Source organism: Rattus rattus, chromosome 5, assembly GCF_011064425.1.
Source record: "Rattus rattus isolate New Zealand chromosome 5, Rrattus_CSIRO_v1, whole genome shotgun sequence".
In the NCBI taxonomy this organism is placed as follows: domain Eukaryota; kingdom Metazoa; phylum Chordata; class Mammalia; order Rodentia; family Muridae; genus Rattus; species Rattus rattus.
In genome coordinates, this window is record NC_046158.1 from 54024579 (window position 1) to 54049314 (window position 24736).

A 24736-nucleotide genomic window follows, 5' to 3' on the forward strand; every position below is an offset into this window, starting at 1 on the left:
AAATGATACATTGAACCATTTGACTAGAAAAAAAAGATACATAACTGAAGGACCTTAATGCAGTATTTTAAAAATATTAAAAAGTTGGGCCAAGAAATTGATACGAAATGCAAACAGGTCACGGTGGGATGTTCTAGTCATAATATAGCCAGTTTTTCTAGGCACAGAAGGCTTCTAAGGCTCCCAGGGATTTGACAGGCACAGTGAATGCAGACGTTCTTGGAAGAATGGGTTCTTGACAAGATAGGTTGGCTGCTCTTATTTGTGGGGAGTCCTTGAAGGGTCTTTTTTGGGGGAGATGTGGGTCGGGGTACTGCATAAAAAGGACTCCAGGCTGTCTCTGACACATGCAGCCAGGCGAGCCCCAGGGCACACAGTGGAGTGTCTCTAGGGCTCCTCCAGCAGCAGATGCCTGGCATTGCAGAAGCTAGCTTGCGTTTCTGTCCCCCACCTCCTGGGGCCGCCCTTAGGTGAAGGCCTTTAGCAGAGAAAAAAAATTTTCCCCATGAGAATTTATTCACATCAGACAGGAAATCTGACTATTGAACGTTTTGTTCCAATCTCACGCACGGTTGGCTAATAAACATCAGAGACTAGTCTTGAAACATCCCCTTCTTTTAATACGAAAACCTTTCAAACGGTACAAAACTTGAATTTTACAGGAAATGCCACAGTTGAACTATCATTAATGAACGGTATGTGACTTGCTGAATGAACATTCATCTACTCACCAATCCACCAAGTGGATTACCCTGTTCGGTCAGCCTTCCCGGAAGGACAGGTCAGGAATTTCACTACCTCAATACTGACTCCGCTTCTGCAGATTGTTTGAAATTTGCAAAACTTTCTAAATCTAAAAATTCTCAAGTGTGTAAAGGCTCTTCCCCCAAGTGAGATTTAAAAAAAAAAAAAAACAACTAAGAGAAATTCTTTTTATTTATAAACAAAAACAAAAATAGAACGTATGGTTCCTTCTTAACCTTTTTCTTTCTTTCTTAGTGTGTGTGTGTGTGTGTGTGTGTGTGTGTGTGTGTGTGTGTGTGTGTGTGTGTGTGTGTGTAGGGTTTCACAATGTAGCCCTATCTGGCCTGGAATTCACTCTGTAAACTAGACAGGCTGGGAACTAACAGAACTCAGAGAGATCTGCCTGCCTCTGCTTCCTGAATGCTGGAATTAAAGGCGTACATCATGATGTATGACATTTAAAGAAAAATGAAGAGGGGCCGGGGACTTAGCTCAGTGGTAGAGGGCTTACCTAGGAAGCGCAAGGCCCTGGGTTCAGTCCCCAGCTCAAAAAAGAACCAAAAAAAAAAAAAAAAAAAAAAAAATTGTGTATGTTTGTGTGAGTGTGTTTTTGTGTGTGTGAGGGGGATGCTAGTGACATGGCCCAAGTGTAAAGGATGTTCTCTTGCATACCTATCTTAACAGAAGGATGTAGCCCAGGCTGGCCTTTTGTCCTTCCTGCCTCAGCCTCTAGAGTATTGGGGATTACCAGGCCTTGCCACGACTCCAGCTTTTCCTAGGAGGGAACTTCCTATTTTCCCGGAGTGTGAGCACTGGAAGCTCCAATAAATGGGCAACCCTCGATTTTATCCAGGCAGGATGCCCCCGGAGTTCGTCTGCTGGGGACCAGAGAGGATGCCAGGCAGCTGGGGAGCGGGGGACAGCGGAGCCGCCCCACGAGGGCGCGCAGCGCAGCCTCGGGCACGCGGCCGTCCCGCAGCCCCGCCGCCGGGGAGGGGTTTCGCGGGCCGAGCCGGCCCCTTTCATCCAGGAAGTGAAAGCGACGTCGGGGTCAATGAAAACAAGCCGGGAGCCCGGGGGGAAGGAAGGCGGGCGTGCAGGAGGGCAGCGCCGGGCCTCGTGGAGCGGCGACGGAGCGGGAGGACGGCGGGCGCTGGGGTCGCCCCGGGGGTCGCCGCGCCGTTCCCGCTGGGGATGTCCGCGCCTCGCGGCCTCCGAGCAGCATGGGGCGCCCGCCGGCCGGGCCTCTGAGGGCCGCCGGGTCGGGGCGGAGGGCTGCGGGCCCGCGCCTCCGCAGCAGCGCGGCCGGCGCCGGGCCAGGAGGATGCGCGGCGCCGGGCTCTGAAGCATGGAGGGGGTTCTGTACAAGTGGACCAACTATCTCACAGGTACGGGGCGGGCGGCGGGGGGCTGCGGGCAGCCTGGCCCTGGGGCACCCCCTGTCAAGCCGCGACACTCTCAGTTCCACGCTCGATTCCCCCCTCACACTGCCCTAGTGGGGCCCGTTCCGGGAGGCTTCGACAGCGAGTTCGAGGCTGCGCACCATCCCGAGGATGGGACAGCACCAAAAAGCTCCGCTGCCCCTTGTGCTAAAGAAACAGTATCCAGTCACCCTCTTTCATCCACTGTTTCCTCTTTCATCCACGCTATATGGACAGCATTTTGTTAAGTGTGTTGTGTGTGTGTGTGTGTGTGTGTGTGTTCATTTACTTTTAAGATTTTTTTTTAATATTCCTTTACATTTTCTTACCACAGGTTTGAAACTCCACTTGTTGAGGCTGGCAGAACTCATCAAGTGTGCTTTTGGAAGCTATCCTCAGAGAAGGTTCTTAGGGATTGGTGGTTTTCAGTGAGGTCTGGGAAATTGTGAGGCATATTGGAAGAAAACCCATTTTCAACACCACGGGAATTCGAGTCATTCCGAGAGAGAAATAGTTGGAAGTACAGCACAGGAAGAGCAGGCAGGTTTCCCTGGTGAGGTAGTTAGAAGAAAGCTGTTTGTGTAGAGATGGGATCAGCAGCAGGGAACTGTCCCTGCCTGTGAAAGTCTGGCTTTTAAAACGCACCTTAAATCCATTCTCTGTGATCTCTGCTAGAACCAACACCAAAGGCAGGTGCTGTACTCTTTCAGGATCCAAGTTGGTCAAGGCCTGGGTGGTTAGGTATTTTGTCCCAGAGGTAATTTCCAACTTCCTGTGATCTCACCGAACTGGAGAAAAACTGACCACTTGAGGGGAAATTTGGGCATTTGTCAGATACTTAGTTACAAAAAATGCGCAATCGCCGCCCTGCTGCCTACTTACTCTGCACAGAGTATGGAGCCCCGCAGTCAGTCTACGCTGCACTCAACTAGTGTCTGCCTATCGTGTGGGGGTCTGCCGGTAAACCCTGTTAGGACTAAATGCTTGGTTGTATCTGGCTACAGCCAGATTTACGGTGGCACGTGGCTTAATATTTATAATACATCAATGTTTTCCGCTCAAATGAAAAACCAAGCGATCATGTACATGACACATTTTTCTGGGGAGCAGCGAGACACCAGGCAGACACTTTTGCTAAGCGTTTTTCATTTGGGCTGTTGTGGGCACAGGTTGCTGGTTGAGGCGCGGTATTAACTTTGTTGTCTATATCCTTTAAGCAAATGTTTTTGAGTACTCGTCTTTGGAGGTAATGGGGGAGGAATATTTTTAGCAGGGCCCAGAGCGATGGGCAGTTACAGCCATGAGTCATAATTGAAGGGGAAATTGCTCTTGGGGTGAAATGTTCTTGTGGGAGGTGTCTTCATAGCCTGTGGTACGTGCTGCGGCTTTAGTGTTTTTTTTTTTTTTATGATGTGTTTCAGTTTAAGCGAAGCCTTTTCTTTGGAGCAATTCCATTTTTTTTTTTTTAGATGTGAAGTTGTCTCCGTGGAATGTTCATTTATTAATTTTAGTATCTCAGGTCAGGAGGATGACCAGCTGCTAGTACTAATTGGTCTTTAAGGAACCTTCCGGTGTCATGACAGTGTTCTGACTTTTTTTTTTTTAATTTTAATATGTGTTTTCATACCATCTAATAGCTTGAGAAAAGTGCTTGTTAAAGTAGAAATTGAAACAGGGGATGGTCCTTTTCAACAGAAGGAATTGCCGGCCCTTTTACTGTATCTTGTAGCCAGTTACTATAAATGTGTGAACCAACTAGGGAAAGCCAGGTTAGATAATTCTTCAAAAAGGTGTGGAGAGGGGTTGGGGATTTAGCTCAGCAGAAGAGCGCTTGCCTAACAAGTGCAAGACCCTGGGTTCGGTCTCCAGCTCCAGAAAAAAAAAAAAAAAGGTGTGGAGAGATAATCAACAGGCTTGATTAGATGAGTGTACTCAGCCATGTTTCTGGATCACTTTGCTCACGGTTGAAGCACTGTTGCGTCATACTATGACAGTGATGCCACTAACTGACGGAAGACTATATTCCCACTACCCACTCCTCATTATTTGTTTACCACGGTGAATTAGTATTTGGAAAAATACTACACTTAAAAATTATTATATTGTTATTTCCTTGCACATGCTAAGAACATGCATGTGCTGCCTCTATGGTCTTTTTTTTTTTTTTTAGTTTTTCTAGGCTTTCACACAGGAGTGCTCTATTACTTCTGCCCCACCCTTTCCTCACTCCTTGACACTTCTGTGTTTTTTGTGTGAATGCATGGGTGTCCCTGGGGCCGGAGTTACAGGTAGTTGCGAACTGCCTACCTGATGTGGGTGCTGGGTACTGAACTTGGATCCTCTGGAAAAGCATCGTGAGCTCTCGACAGCCTAGCCGAGTTTCTAGCCTGGAGAGATTCTATTTTAAAGCAGTGTGCTAGGGCATCGTCATGAAGTGAGGAACAAGGTAAAGTGCAGACACCCAAAGAACTTTTCCTCTAATTTTGCCACCCTCCCTTGGGAATGCAGTATTTGTAGAAATGAATTTTCCTGGTGCTTGAAGTTTGCTTGCTTTATTTTTCTGAGCTGATGGGAATATCCCGCCCTTGTGTTCTTAAGCAAGGTATAGAATAGAAAGTAAAATTTCACCTTCCTTTCTGACTCAGTGTCTTGTTGCTGAGATAAAGTGCTCTGACAGAGCAGCTTCCGGAAGAGGGCTTTATTTGGCTGTCAGTTCAGGTTATAGTTCATCCTTACTGGGAAATCACAGTGACAAATGCCTTACGTCATGTCCCAAGTCAAAAAGGAGCAACAAGTGACTGCTACTGCACACTCTGTCTCCATTTTACCATACAGTATCCCTTACCAGGAGTAATCCTGCACACAGTTAAGAAGGGTCTTTATACTTCAATTAATGTCATCAATATAGCCTGCCTGAAGACCACTTGGAAGATTTTTGTCAGTTTGACAACACTAACTATAACAGCATTGCCATTTCAAAAGTGTTGGTAAGCCCTAAGTAAAAAATTTTTTAAAGATTTTATTTATTTTATGTACATGAGTATGCTGTCACTGTCCTCAGACACACCAGAAGAGGGCCTTAGATCTCATTACAGATGGTTGTGAGCTACCATGTGGTTGCTGGGAATTGAAGTCAGGCTCTCTGGAAGAGCAGTCAGTGCTCTTAACCATGGAGCTGTCTCTCCAGCCTGGATCCTAAAAGCCTTGTGTCAGTTTATAGGATGAGGTACTGTCTTGGTCCTGTCTGATTCAGGGAAATGTTGAACTGGTGAATTGTTTCACAGCTGATGGTCAGAGTGTTTTAATGGTGGTGAGTTTCACGCTTACACAGTGTTGTGGCTTAATAGCAATGGGAAGGATAACAGAAGTCACACTGCTCCCAGCACGACCACTATGTTGTCAGTTGATGAACTGCTATCTGTTAGTAGCACGTCTGATAAGATTCCCGGGAACACGAGTTTGGCTGGCAAGAGGAGTGCCAGGCCAGCGTTGAGAATAGCCATCACTCTCAGTTACAGGCTTTGCCTTTCCCACCAAGTCTGATAATGGGTTTATGCTTTCATTGCTAAGGAAATGTCAATGAGATGAATGGCTGAAGTTAATATCATTTCTGCCTTAGCTATGTAGCCCACAGAAGGGAAGGAGGGTGGGTGGGATCTTGCTCTTTCTATAGGTTGTCATATTTGCATAAACATCCGGATCTCTAGTTTTCCCTGTGTCCAAGGACATTTGCTTAAAGGCAGCATCTTCTATCAGAAGAGGGAGGGCACATCACACTTGAGAGGTGGCCAACTTGTTCAGTCACCTATTTTGGAGAAAGAACTTTAAAGACTTGTTGGGATGAGAACATTTACTCTAGTTTAGCCACCAAGAGTGGTAACAGAACTGGGACAAACCCTGTTTCCTCTCTCTTTTCTGTGTTTCCTGTATGTCTTTTTCCATGATGAGATGAGGAGGTGAAATACTCCCAAACCCAAAGGATTTAAATGATGAAGGGACACTCACAAGCGGAAGACGCTGAGCCTGACTTCGTGATAGGGCCCAATCAGAAGCAAACCAGTCCATAAAGGGACCTTTAGGTGACAGGAATAGCTGCCCATGAACTTCATGTTTAGATTTGGGCCTCATTTTCCATATATCTCATATGCACACACAAATCCAAAGTCTGACGTGGGAAACACTGCTGCTTCCCGACATTTTGGAAAAGAAATGCTAATTCTACATTATGATCTGTTCTCATGATGGGTAGTGGTTATGCTGTGCTTAGGTGGAGATGCGGTTATGGTCTTTTAGGTTGTTTAAAGAGAAAGTTGTGAGCCTGAACAAAAAAGTTCTTTCTTATCTATGTAGAGACCACAGGACATTTTGTTACAAAGGTTGAAAAATTTCATTGTGTGTAAGTTACTGGAAGCCCAGAATTAGTGTGGCATCGTTGAAATCAGTTTCCTTTGTGGTAAGAATAATTCATCCACCTGTCTTGGTTTCTGGTCTCTCTAGGTTGGCAGCCTCGATGGTTCGTTCTGGATAATGGAATCCTGTCCTACTATGACTCACAGGACGATGTCTGCAAAGGGAGCAAAGGGAGTATAAAGATGGCGGTCTGTGAGATTAAAGGTAAGGGAGCAGGGGGCTGTGTTGCCTGCTCCAAATGAGGAAATAAGTGTTTCTAGTCATCCAGAGATTTCAGATCCTCTCTTTAAGTAATCAGGGGTGGCATGTAGCATTATTGAATGCAGGTTCATACTCCCCCTTTGTAAATGTCTCCTACATTGAAACGTCAGATGCCTTTTCTGGTTTGACTTGGTAGAAAATTTCTGTGGCATCTAGATACGTCCCTCCTCACTCTCAGGGAAAGATCCGGAAGGCCGAAGCTGAGCTCTGAAGATGAAGCAGGCTATCTCTTCGGGGTTCTGATAAAGTGAGAGTAGGAGTTAAAAGCTTGCTGACTGGAGTTGAGCAGCCAAGAGTATAGAGATGGGAGTAGTAGGTCACGGTATGATTTTCATGGCGATTCACCTCACAGACCATAGCTGCACTTGGCGTGTGTCGGAGTGTGTGGGTGAAGGCAGAAGGAAGTCAGATAAGATGATAATGAGGACATTTAAATTCTTCAAGGAGGACTGAAAGGTCCACAGCACAGGGGAGGGAATGTTCAGTCCCCTCTAGGCCTGTCTGTGTCCCCTCACAGCTTGAATACTTTAATCCTGCATGAGGCCATGCTCAGAGCTTTCAGATAGCCAGAGTCCTGTGCTTACTGAGTGTAATGCAGTGAGCTACATTTTCCAGGACTGGATCGCTACTTTGGCACTTTTATGGTAATTCTAAGTAAGATTAGCCAAGGAGGAAGAAACATTTTTTTATTCTTTTTTTTTTCTTTCTTCCTTTTTTTTAATTTTATTTTTCTTGGATATTTTATGTATTTACATTTCAAACGTTATTCCCCTTTCCCCCATTCCCCTGCTTCTATGAGGATGCTCCCACTCCCCCCGACCCATTCCCACCTCAGTGCCCTGGCATTCCCCTACACTGAGGAAACTGAGTCTTCACAGGACCAAAGGCTTCTCCTATTGATGCCAGACAATGCCATCCTCTGCTACATATGCAGCTGGAGCCATGGGTCCCTCCGTGTGTACTCTTTGATTGGTGGTTTAGTCCCTGGGAGCTCTGAGGGGTCTGGTTGGTTGATATTGTGGTTTTTCCTATGGGGTTACAAACCCCTTCAGCTCCTTCAGTCTTTTCTCTAACCGCTCCATTGGGGTTCCCTTGTTCAGTCCAATGGTTAGCTGTAAGCATCCTCATCTGTATCGGTAGGGCTCTGGCAGAGCCTCTGAGGAGACAGCCATATCAGGCTCCTGTCAGTAAGCACTTCCTGGCATCAGCAATAGTCACTGGGTTTAGTGGCTGCATATGGGATTTTTTTGTTGTTGCTGCTGTTGTGTTTTTGTTGTTTTATGCTTTGGATTTATTTATTTATTTTATGTACATTGTTGCTCTCTTCAGACACATACCAGAAGAGTGCAAAGAGGGCATGGGATCCCATGTGGTTGCTGGGAATTGAACTCAGGACCTTTGCAAAAGCAGTCAGTGCTCTTAACCGCTGAGCCATCTCTCCAGCCCTGGATTCATATTCTTTAGCCATAGTTCTTCCCCTTTATCTTTATCTTAGATGCACTAGGAGTATGGCCCTCCCTCCCACCTCGTTTCTCCTTCTTTCTCCACGTTCTCCTTCTCTTCCCTCTCTTCATCCTTCTTTCTTTTTCTTTTTTTTTAAAGACAGGGTCTCTGTGGATAATCATCACACAGATAGGGTTGATCACCTGTCTAGGGAGATTTTTCCAAAGAGCACATGCTTGCTGAGTGTGTGGTGTGTGTGTGCACACACATATGGTCCCTGGTCGCTTTTTAATGAAGAGTTGGTACTGTTCTAATAGAAGACTGTCATGGCTATGAAAGCTGTGGAAATAGATCAGTTCAGGGGAATTTTCTTGTATGTTCCCTGAATGTACGGAACATTGTTTTGCTCTTTATTTATCATAGGCTAAAGCATTTACCAGTAAGTGTTAGTTTGCTATGTGCTCATCGCTGGGTCTGCGTAGCTCATTTTCAGCCGCACCGCGTCACCCATAAACGTTTCAGAAGTGCTGCTTTGTAAGTAGCTTACGGACCAGTGTAGAGCGGGTTTCAAAAGCACATTCAGAGAACTTCCATTCCGCTCTAATAAGTGGTTAAGGAAAAAGAAAACACTGGTTTGTGTTTGTTTGTTTGTTTGTTTGTTTATGTATTTGTTTATTTTTTCTTTTCTGGGTGGTTCTTGGAACTAGGTCTATGGTCTTACACATGCTAGGCAACCCTTGTTAGCTCAGTTTAGTAGAGTCTGTACTTACCCCAGAGATTTCTTAATAATTTTTAACTCTTCAGCCTTCCCACCTGCCCCATGGCTGTACGCTCCCTTTGTATTGTTGTTTGGGGTGGGGTGGGCTTAGTCTCTCCATTACTGTAATACCCCATGTCTGCAGTAATGGACGGAGCAAAGTGTGCCATGCACGTGAGCAGAGCGTCAGGAGCACATTTGCCAGGGCTGAGGGTGTGGCTCAGTGACGGCCGCTTACTTCTTGCTTGTCCTCTTCTTTAAATGTCCCCTTTCAGATCGTCTCCTTGTTTTTCTGAACTTGGCTGTCTTCTATTTGGATTTATAGCCATGCTTTGTGTAACGTAATGAGTTTGCAAATATGTCTAGAATGAGTACAAGTGAGTCACCTATTTTACCGTCAGCAGCTGGCATTGTTTTGGGGCCACTGCTACCCTGAGTGTTAGGGAGAAGGTGGTTTTCATGGTGCCTCTGGGGCTTCTTAGTAGCCCTGATTGTTCTGTTGAGTCTTGGTTTGCTTTAGGTATATGAAGCAATCTAGTGACATGTGACAGGACCCCTCCAAATGCTTTGAGTCTGTAACTGTGTCTTCTCTGTATTGTCACAGTCCATTCAGCAGACAACACAAGAATGGAATTAATCATTCCAGGAGAGCAGCATTTCTACATGAAGGCAGTAAATGCCGCCGAGAGGCAGAGGTGGCTGGTTGCCCTTGGGAGCTCCAAAGCGTGTTTGACCGACACAAGGACCGCAAAAGAAAAAGGTGAGTACACGTTTCTTGTAATAACTGCTCTCTAAGCCTAAGTGGGCCTGGCCTCTTGCAGTAATCAGAAGGAAGTTAGTAATGTGGGATGCTTAGAATCCTGCATAGTGGGATACTTTGTAACATAGTGGGATACTTTGTAAACATAGTGGGATACTTTGTAAAGAACATGAAGGTCTAAGCTTAGGGAGATCAGTTGGCAAAGCAGTGCATAGATTAGATGATGCATTATGATGCAGTGAAGAGAAGTTTAATGGCATGGGAAACTCTCTAAAGTTAACAGATCATTGACGAAGCAGGAGGACAAGGACCTGAGTTCAATCCCCAGCACTGGTACATACTTAGAATCCCATCCCTGAAGAGCCGGAGACAGGAGGATCCCTGGGGCTCTCACAGTCACTAGCTTCAGTTGTGAACTCCAGGCTAGTGAGAGATCCCATCTCAAAAGAGGGGGGCATTGTTCCAGAGGCTGACACTTGTGGGTGACCTTTGGGCACATGTATGTATACAAAGAATTTTAAAAAATTAAAAACAATCTCAAATTAACTTAGTAAAAACTACTAAGTTGTAATATTAGAAAATGCAGGAGTTTATGGTGATATTCAGCTATATCAAAGAAAAATTATTGATAAGTATGGACAGGATTAGGATAAGAAGTAACTAAAAGATAGGAACAATCCAAATATCCAGAACTACCTGAAGGAATAAACAGATGTGGTACTTGTAGAGTGAAATATTATTTCTCCTTAAAAAGGAAGAGAATTCTGGCATGTACTGTAACATAACTTTAAAGACGTAGTCTTGGGCTGGAGAGATGGCTCAGCAGTTGAGAGCACTGACTGCTCTTGCAGAGGTCCTGAGTTCAAATCCCAGCAACCATCTGTAACGGTATCTGATGCCCTCTTCTGGTGTGTCTGAAGACAGCTATAGTGTACTCACATACATAAAATAAATCTTAAAAAAAAAAAAAAAAAAGATATAGTCTTAGTGAGGTAGGCCTTTCACAAAAAGAGAGACACTGATTGTACTCATTTCGAATACCAAGAATAGTAATATTTATATAGATAAGGAAAATGGATCTGAGTGGGGATGAAACCAATTAGGAGTTTGAGGCAGGAGGATTTTGAGTTGGAGTCTAGTTGGGGCTACATAATGAGATTGTCTAAATAACTAAAATAGAAAAAGAAAGCAAATAGAACAGTGGTGGTAGCACCTTCATAGAGGTGCCAAGGGCCCTCCTCATCTTGGGGAGGGGTTCTGAGAGAAGGGATGTCTGGGAGCAGGGAAACAAATGACTCAAGGGCAAGACAGCCTATGTTCTGCTCGAGATAGCTCTTGACATAGCACTCTCAGGAGACAGTTTCCTGCTCAAGACAGCTCTCTCATTCTAGAAAAAAGTCCTATATGCTCTCTGGGTAGATCATGGGTTTTCTGATCAAAGAAGCTACTAGGAAAAAATTCTTGAATTTTCCTGACCAAGTCAGGAATTCTGTTGGAAAAATTCTAAAAGTAATTCTTGGGGTTTTCCCATCAAAATCAGAGAGACAGCAAAAATTCTAAAAGAGATGTGTTAGCTCTCCAAGCAATTTTTGGGATTTCCAAGCAAGGTCAGAAATCTTGTTAGAAAACATTCTAAAAGAGTTGTGTTCGTTCTCCATGGAATTTCTGACTACAGTAAAAAAAAAAAATCTTATTAGAAAAAAAGTGTAAGAGCTGTGTTTGCTCTCCAGAGATCTCCAGATAACCCAGTTCCCACTAGAAAAAAATTGTAAAAAAAAAAGAGCTGCATTGCTCTGTTAGTTCATCATGCAGACCAGAAGCCCAGTCTTTTATTTACATATCAATTCAGTCATTTATTCCAGATTTCCTCTTGACCATCCCATGAATCAGCATTCCATGTTTAGCCCCCTGACTCTTAGGAAAAGGACAGCAAGTACATTGTTTTTTAAAGATTTATTTATTTAATGTATATGAGTACACAGTCACTGTCTTCAGACACAAGAGGGCATCGGATCCCATTGCAGATGGTTGTGAGCCACCATGTGGTTGCTGGGAATTGAACTCAGGACCTTTGGATGAGCAGTCAGTGCTCTTAACCACTGAGCCATCTCTCCAGCCCCATTTTTTCTTTTTTAACATTGTGAAAGAATTGAGAGATGTGCCCTTGTTAAAGTACAGAAACTAAGGTAGCTGGTGGGACCCTGCCCTGAAATTACCATTCCTACCAGGCCTGGGCCTAGACCTAATCTTCCTTTGTCCTAGGCTGACCTTGAACTCAGGAATCTACCTTTGTAAGCGTAAACAGAAAAACTCAGCCGGGTGGGGTCATGCCCTGTGATCACCACTCCCTAAATCGATCTCTTGATCTCCTTCCTTCGTATCTTTCTGACAAGCTGACTCACAGTGTGGCTGCCTCTGCTTCTTTAGATCTGTGAAGCTCTTATACAATTCATACTGAGTCCTTATATTTTGCATAGTTGAGAAATTATATTTTTTGAATTCAGGTTTTCAGAGTTCTTTTCCACAGCCTTAGGGGCCATCTTAAAGGTCTCAGTGTTTTGTAGTTTTTGCTAAGGGCAACAATTGATTTATGTTAGATATGCAGAGTGCTTGTTGCTTTGCTGTTTTCTGCCAGGCAGCGGCAGCCCTAGCCTGGCCTAGTGACTTTGGAAAGACCAACATCTACTTTTACTATGTAGCTGCTGTTTTTCTTCCTCCACAGTTTTTATTTCTGCTTTATAAGAAAGTGGGCCATAAATGGGAGTGATGATGGCTAGCTAGGTAGTATGTCTAGAGTCACTAAGGTGAAGAAATTTTAAATACTGCATTAAACATTCTGGGAACAGGAAAACGTGAAAATGGAAGTGAAAGGAAGAGAATTAGTAAGTGTCAATGTACAGTCGCTTTTCTTACCTAAAACTAGCAACTTCTGCATGCGAAAATATACAATGAAGAGAACTGGAGGGGGACTTATACCTGGAGAAGCATTTGTTATGTAGGTGGATAAAATACTGTTTCTAATGTTAGAACTTTTACAGATTATCAACTTACGTGTTAAAAGAAAAACTCATATCAGAGCCAGAGAAGAATGTCTGAGCAAAAGAAAAATGCTCATGCACGAAGTAGAAATGCGGGTTTTACATGGAAGAAAGCAAGTCTTAGAGCAGAATGGCTCTGTATTAAAACACTCAGTGGTCAGGCTAGCAAGCTGTCTCCATGAGGAGAGGTGCTTGTGTACAGGCCTGGAGACTTGAATGCGATTTCTGGGTCTCACAAGGGGGGCAGGAGAAGAAGCAACTTCTGAGATGTCTTCTGCCCTCTCCATGTGTCTTGGCACATGCATGTGTACTTGCACACATGCACGCATGCAATGTTCTCTCTTCCTCCTCTTCCCCACTCCAGCTATGTCTGTCTGTCTGTCTGTCTGTCTGTCTGTCTGTCTCTCTCTCGTGTGTGTGTGTGTTTGTGTACACATACATGTGGAGGTTTGTTGGAAGTCAGTCTCTCTCCACCTTACTTTCCTATCAGTCTTAGGCTGAACCTGAGCTCAGTGGTACGTGTACACTAGCTGGTCAGCAAGCTCTGAGGGGCCTTCTCTTTCCTGGCTCAATGATAGATATCCACTAACTGACCAGCAAGCACCTGGGGTCCTCCTGTCTTCACCTCCCAGGGCTAGGATTACATAGAACCACTGGGTCCAACATTTTTAATCTGATGATCCAACCCAGGTCCTCATATTTATGCAACAAGCATTTCGTTGACTGAGCCATTCCATTGGCCTCTGCTGCTTGCTTTTAAAATTTTAAATTGTATTGCCAAAGACTGTGGAAATGATCTGGTTTGATATTTATGTGTTTCTTCTAGAAATAAGTGAGACCAGTGAATCTCTGAAAACCAAAATGTCTGAGCTTCGCCTCTACTGTGACCTCCTAATGCAGCAGGTTCATACAATCCAGGAGTTTGTTCACCATGATGAGGATCATTCATCGCCCAGTGTAGAGGTACTGCTTTAGCCACTCCCTCGAATGACAAAAACATTACCATGGACTTGCTATGGCCTGACAATTTAACAGTGAATAGTTAGCCATTTGACTCCGTGTGGGTCGTGTGTGTGCTGAACCCGCCCAAGAGTTCTGGATTCACGCATGAAAGACACACACACACACACACACACACACACACACACACACACACACACACACACAAACACCCACACAAACACACACACACCACCCCCCCACACACATACACACAAACACCCACACACCCCACACACACACATACACACAAACACCCACACACCCACACCAGCTAATTCTGATATATTTTGACTAGCTCAATGGCTAGACACTTCTAAAACTTCCTGGGGCTAGCACATGCTCTCCTCTGGTACTCCTGGCTTAATAATACCTTCTAAATCTATATTTTATCTTTGTTGCTGTGTTATCTTCTGGGCAGCCTCCCCATAGGGCCACATTCCCTTTCTTCCTACACTGTTGGATGATTTCTGTCCTGCAGCTCTTAAATCTGATCTCTCTTCCTCGAATCATGGCAGTCATCTTCCCCTCTCTCCCTCTGTCCCTTGCCCGCTTAATCTAAAAGCCCTGCTTCTGTCTCCCTGCCCAGCCACTGGCTGTACAGCAGTTCTTTATTACCAATCAAAGCCAGCTCGGGGCAGGGACCCTTAGCATCTGGAAGTATGGTTTTTGGGAGCTGAGTTAAGACAAAGCTTTAGAACCAATTCCCAACACTATGGTGCTTTCTGAATTCTGTCTCTGCTAGAGGCAAGCATTGAAGCAGTTCATTTCTTCAGGGAGTCAAGGGCTACCTTTGCAGCCACTCAGTAGTTTGGAGACTGGGCTCGAAAAGAAGCATTCCGGCTGTGTCCTCTGGGCCAGTTGCAGGAGTACAGTAGACAACTGCTGGCTTTGATTTGTTTTGTTTCCTTCTTAGTGATAAGCTTTAATTAATGTTCTCAGTTGATTCTCAGGTTGTGCCTGATTACATGGTTGAGTCTGAGTCAGGCTTTCTGTGTTATTTTTTTCAGAACATGAATGAAGCCTCTTCCTTGCTTAGTGCCACCTGTAATACATTCATCACAACCCTTGAGGAATGTGTGAGGATAGCGAACGCCAAGTTTAAACCTGAGATGTTTCAGCTGCCTCATCCGGATCCCCTGGTCTCTCCTGTGTCGCCTTCTCCTGTTCAGATGGTTGGAACTTTTTTTTTTCCTTCTAGCAATATAAATATATTTACATTAAATTAAAAGGTGTGTGTGTGTGTGTGTGTGTATAAAGAATTCAGTGTCAGGTGTGTTCTTCTGTTGTTCTGTTTATCTTATTTTTGAGACAGTCTCTCTGGGAACCTGGAGCTCATCAGTCGTCTAGACTGAGTTCTGAGCACCAGCGTGCCTTCCCTGTGTACGGTTGCTGATGCACACCACCGTGCCTGGCTGTATTTGAGTGCCGACAATCTGAACTGAGAGTGGCAGGCACTTTTACCCACAGGCCGCAATCTCTGCCTCTCTTCTATCGATAGTTTTCTTTGTAAGATTGGAAATGGGGAGTGGGGAGGAAGCAGTCTGAATTCAGCTTTTGTCTGTGCTGGTAATGGGTCCTCGCATGCAGCTGAGTCGCTCAGCACCTGGGAGAGTGAATTCCTTGGTTTCTCCACCTTGAAGGAGCTGAGAGGAGCCTGCCCAGCTCCTCTACAGCCATTCGCCTGAAAGCTTTGTCACGGGGTGATGTTTTATTCTCGAGGGGCGCTATTAAGCAAAGCTTGAAACTTGCAGTGAGAGCAGTGTTCTGCAGTCAGCATTTGGGTTTCGATTCTCTGAGTAGGCAAGTTAGTTCCTCTGGTCCTGCAAATGTCTTCTGTGTCAGAAGGTCACTGCAGACTGTCTGAGCCACTTACTGGTGGGTGCAGAACGTTAGTTTCTTGATTACTCTGCACACCAAGAACTCTTTGCCGGGGGTGGTGAACTCATTGTGCTTTTCCTGCTATTAAGTGTGCTCTGGCGTGCTCTGGGGAGCGTGTGGTGAGATGAGGTTTGGTAGCACTGTGTTGTCTCTGTAGAAGTGCTGTTAGGAGCCCCTTCATGGACGAGGAATGCACCTGGCTATGTTTTAGCAATCACTGATGGTGACTGTGAGGGAGCGGGGCCCAGCTCACTCCTGTTACCCACCCCAGCAAGCTCAGTAATGGAGAAGGAATAAAGGTCATTGCTCACATTGAGAATCTTGCCTTCATCAGCGAATGTTAGGCTAACCGCGTACATGAAAGTAAGCATTTTGGTCAGACGAACAGGGGAAGTTTCAGTTGATTTAGTGACGGTTTTCTCTTGTGCAGAGCATCTTGTTTGGAGCGGAAGTGTCAGATCCCCTGGGATCTGGGTTACAGGTGGTTGTGAGCTACTTAGTGTGCATTCTGGGCTGCAAGCGCAGGCCCCGCCTGCTGTCAGCACTAGCATTCACACTGCTGAGCTGTCTCCTCTGCCCCTCAGAGGGAGCAGCTCTGAGGGAAGTGACTGTGAAGTATCCAGGTTCAATCCCCAGGACACACATGGCAGCTGACAGCTGTCTGTAACTCCTGTTTCAGGGGATCCAATACCCTCATACAGACATACATGCAGGCAAAACACTCTACCTAAAAAATAAAGGGCTGTTCCAGTCCGCCTGCATCTTCAAGCCTGTCCTTACCAGTCGTTGGACTAGAGCTGTCTGTTACCGCTGTAACTGGGGACCTTGTCAGCTGGCAGCCAAGGTCACAAATATAGATGTTAGCTGTGGGCCCATGTGTATAAAACACGCTAAACCTTTACCATTATAGCTTCCCTGTCACCTTGTTAAACTGAACTAATCTGTTTTATTCCTGCTACCCTTTATTTTTTGGTGGGCCAGTTGGTTCTTCTAAATGATGTTCTGTGACCACCATAGTTGTGGCATGTTCTGCTTAGACTTGGGTTTTGTTTGGTTATTTTTCCAGCATCATGTTATTTTACATTTTTAGCTTTAAAGGATTGGGCATCAGGCCTGTGTATATGGTGGGCAGTTGCCCACTAAGTTTGCATCCTTGTTTAGATAAACACTTTAGGACCCTACCTGAGGCTTAGGCTCTTGAGTTCTTCACAGACACTACATGCCAATGCCGCCCTCCATGAAGGCCGCGCTGGCACAACCGCACCGGAGCTGCCTGAATAAACAGTGGCAGGGGAAAGCTTCCCTAACACCCACCCCCTCAGTGCCCCTTAGAGCAAGGAGAACGGGACCTTTATTAAGAGTATTCTCTGGGGCTGGAGAGATGGCTCAGCGAGTAAGAGCACTGCCTGCTCTTCCAGAGGACCCAGGTTCAATTCCCAGGACACACATGGCAACTGACAGCTGTCTGTAACTCCTGTTTCAGGGGATCCGATGATGCCCTCATACAGACATACATGCAGGCAAAACACGGTACCTAAAAAATAAAAGTAGATAAATTATGTTTGTTAGATATCCCTTTTTGTTATAAAGATGATTCTTAGGTTATTATGTATGCACTATTGATACTCTTACACATTACATAATCCACACATAGGTAGAATTTTAGTGGTTTTTGGTATGTCTTGAGAGATTTCCAGTTAATGGTTACTGGGGAGAAAGTTTGACATTGTGTGAGGGTTGTTACTTGAGCCTATAGAAGATAAGCATCTTCTCCAGGCATCTATTCCTCTGAACAGGTTTATGTTAATTATAACAACTTAGAGGCACATTATTCTCTTTGACTAAAGGCTGAGCTAAGACCTTTCTCTCTTTCACATTTCCAGATGAAGCGTTCAGCAAGCCACCCTGGTCCCTGCAGTTCCGAGAGGTAAGCTAACCTTGGCTCCTGACTGAATTCTGTCTAGTGACGCCTCCCATGGGAGGTTCATCTGGCCCACGCCTGCCGTTGTGCATATCAGTTCTGCGTGGAGTACGTCCAGTAGTTCTTGTGTCAGGGGTTGGCGTCACAAAGGAGAATGGAAAGGAAACCTATGTAAATGAATTACATGGAGGTGACACCGTGTTGGCTGTTGTAGCTTCTGAGGTTTCTGAAGTAATATCAAAGAAGTGTGGGGCAGCGAGAAGGCCCAGCAGGTAAATGTGCTTGCCACCAAGCAATAAATTTTGTAAAAAAAAGAAAAGAAAAGAAAAAGAATAAAAATATATTTTTAACATTTCTATATATGTGGCTAGAGGAAAATTTGGTGTATTGAGTGTCCACAACAGCGGATATTTATCTCAGTGTTTTATAGAACCGTATATTCATGCTAGGCTGTTACTGAGAAAGCGCTCACCAAAGGAGAGGAAGCCATTTCCATAGCAGCACTGTGAAAGCTTGCCTTCCGGGTGGATCCTGCTGGTGTCCCAGCTGCTGGGACACTGCTTCCCTGGGCATCCTCCTCCCAGTGGCTGGACTTACCCTCTCTCTTCTCAGCAAAGTGGTGACGTCAGGTTTCTTCACCATTTATTTTTCCATGCTGACTATTCAGTCCCAAACCTTGCCGTTGTTTTGCCTTTCTCTCTGGTGATTAGATAATCCTTGTCCGATTGACCAGCTCAGAGGAAGCCAGTAACATAGATCCAGCCCTGTCCTGGTATAAAGCATGTTAACAGCTGAACCTTACAGAACAATGGAAGCCAAGTCATTTGGTGGTGAACATTTCTTGGTGACACAAGTTTCTAAGCTGTATTTTATCCTTTTTGCCTTAGAAAGAACGTTGTAAAAAGGCTAAAGGGATAATATTTTTCCTTGGATCTGTCGGGGTTGTACAGTAATATTGAGGCATCGTAAAACAGAAGCTAAGGTGTGGTTAGGCAGTTAGGTGGGGTTTTTGTTGTTGTTTTTTGTTTTGTTTAATTTTTATTTATATGAGTACACTGTTGCTGTCATCAGACACACCAGAAGAAGGCATCAGATCCCATTACAGATGGTTGTGAGCCACCATGTGGTTGCTGGGAATTGAACTCAGGACCTCTGCAAGAGCAGTCAGTGCTCTTAACCACTGAGCCACCTCTCCAGCCCCTGTTAGGTGACTTTTGCTTCTGTGTTTGCATGTTTACACTGGATTTTTTTCTTCTTCTGAGCCAGTGCTTAACCACTGAACTGTCTCTCCTCCAGCTCCAAGACTGATTTTAGAAAACAATTTTGTTTTGACGACAGGACCTTAGGTAGCAAAACTGATCTCAAACTGGCTACACTGTCCCGCATGCCTAATCCTAATCCCGCACTTACCCCCTCAGTGCTAGGAGTAAGGAGCAAGCCACCATCCCTGGTTTATGCAGTGCTGGGGGTTCAAACTCAGGGCTTCATACATCCTAGATAAACACCCTACCAACTAAGCTGCACACGTAGCCCTGAAAAGCGTTTTCCCTGCTTCCGCTTCACCCTCTTTATGTTCTGTTTTTGCTGACAGTGAGTTTGCATCCAGATATTTGCAAACTACCTCTGTCTGCTGCCTCAGGGACGCAGCACATCTTGGTTCTCCTTTCCCATTTAGAACATGACCTCAGAGTTTCTGCCTGAATTACAAGAAGACCCACTGGTCTCCATGTTTCCCTTCTGAATGAGTACAGGTTGCTAAAGTAAGGACTAAATACCAGAAGAGTGTCTCATTTGTTTAAAGCTTTTTTTTAAAGTGTGTTTTAACTCAGGATTTAATTATTTAGCTCTAGCTATCCTGGAACTTGCTCTGTAGATCAGGCTGGCCTCCAACTCACAGAGATCCTCCTGCTTCTTTCTGCCTCCGGAGCACTGGGATTAAAGGCATGCATCACCACACTTGCCCTTAAAGAGCAGCCATGTAAAATCCCAGTCAGGAAATGGTCTTTTTATGGTTTAGTGCCTCACAGCTTAACACTTTTTACTTGATGTGCAGGAGTAGCTGCTCCATCAAAGAACCAGCATCTGCCCTTCACCGACTTCCTCAGCGACGCCGCAGAACCTACTCGGACACAGACTCTTGTAATGATGTTCCCCCAGAAGACCCAGAGAGTGAGTTCCACAACTCTTTCTTTGTCCACGTCAGCCAAACCGGCACCAGCAGGTTCTAGTAGTTCCTGGGACTGAAGCCTCCGTCACTTGGTATCATTGGAACACAGTGCTTTGCTCTTTGAATTCCTCAGAGGGACATGAGCCCTAACAGTCCCCTGCTGCTCATAGCTTCTCTTCCAAGCAGCCTTGCTACTCTGCTTATTCTGTTACGGGATGCTCAATCTCGCTAGATACTTTCTCTTAGAGAGAGTTAGTGAATATGTTTTTATTCCCACTTCATTTTCACTTTAAAGTATTGTAGAAAAATCATTAATTGTAGGTAGAATCCTAGAGAAAAGTAAAGATCTAAATCCACAGAGAAATTAGCTGTGCTACATTATATTTATCTGCCTTAAAGTAGCTAAAAAAAGTAATTTTGTGTGGTTGTTTATGACAACACCCATCCTTGGACCTTTTCCCCTTGTTTCAGACCAGCAGATTGTCATTTCAGAGTGGTAATTTCTGTAAGGCTTGCACTTGTCTCTAAGGAGCAAGATCTTTCACAGTGTGTCTGTTGGACCTTGTTGGATTGCAAGGACCATGTCTTCTCAGGCTTACATCTCATGGCTACAATGTTACTTGTTAGAGTCCTTACCTCCCACAAAACACGTGAGAGAGTTCCCAAGAAAAGGACAGATTGTTCTTCAAGAGTTCGCTGGACGTCAGTTGTGTGGGATACGGGTCTGATTTCCCTACGGAAATGACAGAATAAATGGTGGTTAGGTCCTCCAGACAGCCAGGTCCTAGAGTGGGATGAGGGAGTGCCTTTGTGGTTTTGAGTAGAGGCCAGACAGCAGCCTTTTTTCCGCTTACCTAAAGAACGGAAGCAGCTGCTGATTCCAAACAGAGCCATTGACCACTTTGAGACATACTTTTAAAAACTTACCTTTTTCTTTTTAATCTATTTGTGTGTGAAGCATATGTGGATTTGCATGTGTAGGGCCCAGGGCTGAGTTGGTGATCTTCCCTCATTCTCTACTATTTTTCTGGTGGTGGTGGGGGGTGTGTGTTTTAAGACAGACAGGTGTGTTTCTCTGTGTAGCCTTTCTGCCCTGTTCAGTAGACCAGCGGCCTCCAACTCAGACTCCCTTGCCTCTACCTCCCTGCTGGGACTAAAGATGTCTACAACTGTGATCAACTTTCACTTTTTGAGGCAGGGTCTTTAATCAAACTCAGAGCTCAGGACTACAGCTAGTCTCAGTGCCAGCTGCTTCATCTTTCTTATGATACCTTTAACCACCAAGGTATCTCCTTAGCCTGTTTTGTTTTTCTCTATAACTCTGACTGGCTTGTAACCCATTATATAGACAGAGCAGGCTAGCCTTGAACTTTTGGTGGTATGGCTTCTACCTCCCCAGGGTTGGGATTTCAGGCACACGTTCCGTACCTGGCTCATTTCTAAATATTTAGAAGGCAAAGACATTCACTACCTTAGTTGTTAGGACTGTTTCAGACAAGTCACACATTCATATCACACAGATACCTTCTCGGTTTACCTTAAAGCCTCCGCATTGGCAAGGTGAGAGGTGTCATTCTTAGATTCCTTTCTCTTTATGCTAAAGTTAACAGTTTAGTTGATGAAGCAGAGAATTGGCATATTGTATATATTCGTGTATTATATCAACTTTGTTAGTATTGTGTATATTGTAATTATCAGTTGATAGTTTCTTTGAGACAGTATCTTGTAGCCTAGGTTGGTCTTGAACTCTGCATTGGAGGTTGACTGAATTCTTGGTCCTTTTGCTGACTGCTAGTATCAAAGGTTGGCACCACTGTTCCTGATTTATTCACTGATGGGGCTTGAACTCATGGCCTCCCGAGTGTGGTCTGCCCCTGTGCTCCCACTCTGGCTCATGAAAGTAGTTTTATGGGAATATTCTTCTTATGAGATACTTTTCATCTTGAAAATTTGCTTTCAAGATGAGAAGAGTAAGACGGTAGAGCAGGTGTGGTAGCTCTTGAAACTGAGGCAGGAGGATTGGTGTGAGGTCAGTTGGAGGTGTGTCCTGAGTTCTAGGCCACCCTGGGCTACAGACTGAGACCTTGTCTCAAAGAACAAAGTAAATAAATGTAAGTAAAAGAAAACAAATGGGGGTTGAGTAAAGAAGCCTTGGTAAATTCAAACACTACGGGACTGGGACACTCCTACTGTGTTTGGCCGTGTTCACCTTCAGCCCGGTTGGCACCTGTGAGCCATGTGGAAAGAACTCTTGCCAGCTTTGCTCAGAAAGGCTCTGCTCTGTTACTAAACGTGTGGTCGTGGGAAAATCCTGCATTGTTTTTGAGTCTTTGTTCACAGGAAGGTACTAACAGCGTAAGGGCCATCAGCTCGGTTAAGTTCATCTGAGCAGGTCGGTGGCACATGATGTGCCAGCCCTCCTTCCGGCAGTGCTCAGAACAGATCCTTGCCTCTGGTAATTACATAATTTATCGTAGGAATGCTCAACTTTCTCCTTATGATTGGCAGAGGTAGAAAAGTGAGTTTCCCGCTCAAACAAGCCAAAGGTTATCAGGAAACTGGTGGGATTTCGTTTCTCTGAACGGACCTGAGTCAGTCAGCAGCACTTGCTGACCTTGTCAATCACTTTCCACAGGACCTCTTCACTGTTCAGGAAACACACTTAATGGAGATCTGGCATCAGCAGCCATTCGGGAAGAAAGCAGACTTACGGCCAAGACACACTCTGAATCTGAAGAACCTCTTCCGCCCTTCTCCTGAGGAAACGGACATGTCCGGCTTCCTCTGAGTGTCGCTATGCAAAAGCTGCTGTAATTAAACTCGTTCTGGGGTAGCTTCCCCCTCCTTAGGATTCTCTGCACTTTATAGAACATTGTAAACGAACAACCCACATACTTTTGAAGTGTATTTTATCTTTCTATAGTTTACTTGCAAGAGTATTTTCCTAATAACTTCACAGTATGAATGTGCATCTTTTTTTTTTTTTTTAAACAAATGATGGTGTAACATTTTGACATCCATAAGGACAAATGTAGATATTTTTCTAAAAAACTGTGAGGGACTGACAGCTTGGTCAGTGTGTATTGTAGTATATAAACATGAAATCTCGCCAGGTTTATTTGACAGAAATGTGATATAGATGTAACTTGTGCCATGGACCCAAAGGTCACTTCACCCCAGCTTAAAATTAATTACCATAGCCGCTTGATGGTGATTTTACCATATTCCTTTAAGTAAAAAGGAAACGCTTGATATTCTAAAGGCCTTTAGCCCAAATACCATGACATTTTGTGCATTAAAAAAAAAAAAAATCAGACTCCGCTGTCCTTCATATGTGAAGTTGACACCTACTGATTTGTCAATACCAAACATCAGATTACAGTATTTAATTTTTATTTATTTATTTTCTTATTGCATCAGAAGATGGTTATGTCCTAACTTTTATGGCCTCCCCAGTTTAAGATGTATATGCATAGTTGTTATTTACATTGTTCTAAGATACACGAGGCAAGCGCCTCCCTGACCTTACACCAGAGAAATAAACGGCTTTCAATGGAAGAGGATTTTAGTGCTTTTTTAAAAATAGGCGTTAAGCTGCTGCTGTAAGGTCTGATGTGCAGCTCTTTGGCATATATCTAGAGACATTTTTAATTTATGAATATTTATACAAAAAATGAGTCTGTCAAGATGACTGTTCTATATCACCTGAGAATGGCATTATTTAATTAAAGAGCAATTTTCGGTTTTTGGTAGTGCCTGTCGTATCTATTGCCGGGTTACTCTTCCGCACTATTTCTTTTAAGTCACTTTGGGTTGATGATGATTTTATCCCAGAGTTTGAATGAGCAGCACTTTCAAAAATTGGCTTTGTGTTTTTAAGTTTTAGTCATGTTAAACAAATACATGGTTTTTACATTCAAATTCGTCATATGATACATTGTATCTTTTATATTCATTGATACTCTGTCTAGTCTATTAAATGCCTTTTGTGTTCTTTATTGATTTTATTTTGTTTATTGTGTTCAAGCGTAAAGGTGAACATGCACCCATTATATGTGTAGCTTATCTTTTCTATGAGCCAAATATTTAGTAAGATATTTACTAAGATGTGGCTGTCCCTTTCCCCAAGTTTAAAATGTTTACACATATTAACTGCTTCTAAAAGTGCTTGTCATTTTAAATCGCAAACGGGTCGTTAGAGCATCCTTGGTTCAGTGGAATCAGCCCACTCATAACTTGCATTTCTTTCATTTGTTCAACTTGGAAAAAAATTGATGATATAGACAGTCCTTTTTTGTTTTTGTTTTTTTTAAGCCGTATAAACTTGCAGAATATGGTACTTCTGATAGTTTTTCTGGTAGTTGTTTCCCCCTAAGTTAATAGATTTAAAGTGAATATTACAAGTTTCTAAACTTGTAGAAATAGAGGAAATAACATTTTTTTATTTCTTTCCCCAAATAGACATGTTTGTAAATGATTTCATTGTAAATACTTTAAAAATAAAAGGCAATCATTTTTAGTTTGCATTCTGCCCCCTCTACATAGAAGGCTTTGGTAGGTCACTATGTCTCTGAAACTGTGACCTTGGAGCCCTTTGTCCTTGACCACATCTGTGGAGTCTGTTCTTTTGAGGAAGTATACCTTGATTTATGCGTAGGTGTTGAATTACTTTTTCTTTGAAGTTTTTGCTACATTGCTCTCAGACTAAGCCATAGCTCCCAGGCTCTGGGTTCCTCCTGTCTCAGCCTCCAGGTTACCCGGGACTATGGATGAACACCACCACCCCTGGCTTCTGTCAAAGTTTTAATCTGTGTATGAAGCCTAAGGAAACCTTACATTTTGAGGATTAGATCGTGCTGACTTTTCTGGATTTTAAGGTCACAGCAGCGAGGCTTGTGTGTGAGGACTTTGACTTGTGGCTCGTGGGTTGTCTC

General features: G+C 44.1%; 1 protein-coding gene across 1 annotated transcript; it reads left to right on the top strand.

Annotated features, from left to right (window-relative positions):
• Window positions 1-1833: 1833 nt before the first annotated feature.
• Window positions 1834-23802, top strand: Plekha3 (pleckstrin homology domain containing A3). The gene is made up of 8 exons (XM_032903536.1): window positions 1834-2132; window positions 6663-6779; window positions 9641-9796; window positions 13661-13797; window positions 14844-15008; window positions 17598-17641; window positions 19689-19804; window positions 22438-23802. The coding sequence occupies exons 1-8, from the start codon at window positions 2093-2095 to the stop codon at window positions 22560-22562; spliced, it is 900 nt and encodes a 299-aa protein (XP_032759427.1). The 5' UTR covers window positions 1834-2092; the 3' UTR covers window positions 22563-23802.
• Window positions 23803-24736: the final 934 nt, after the last annotated feature.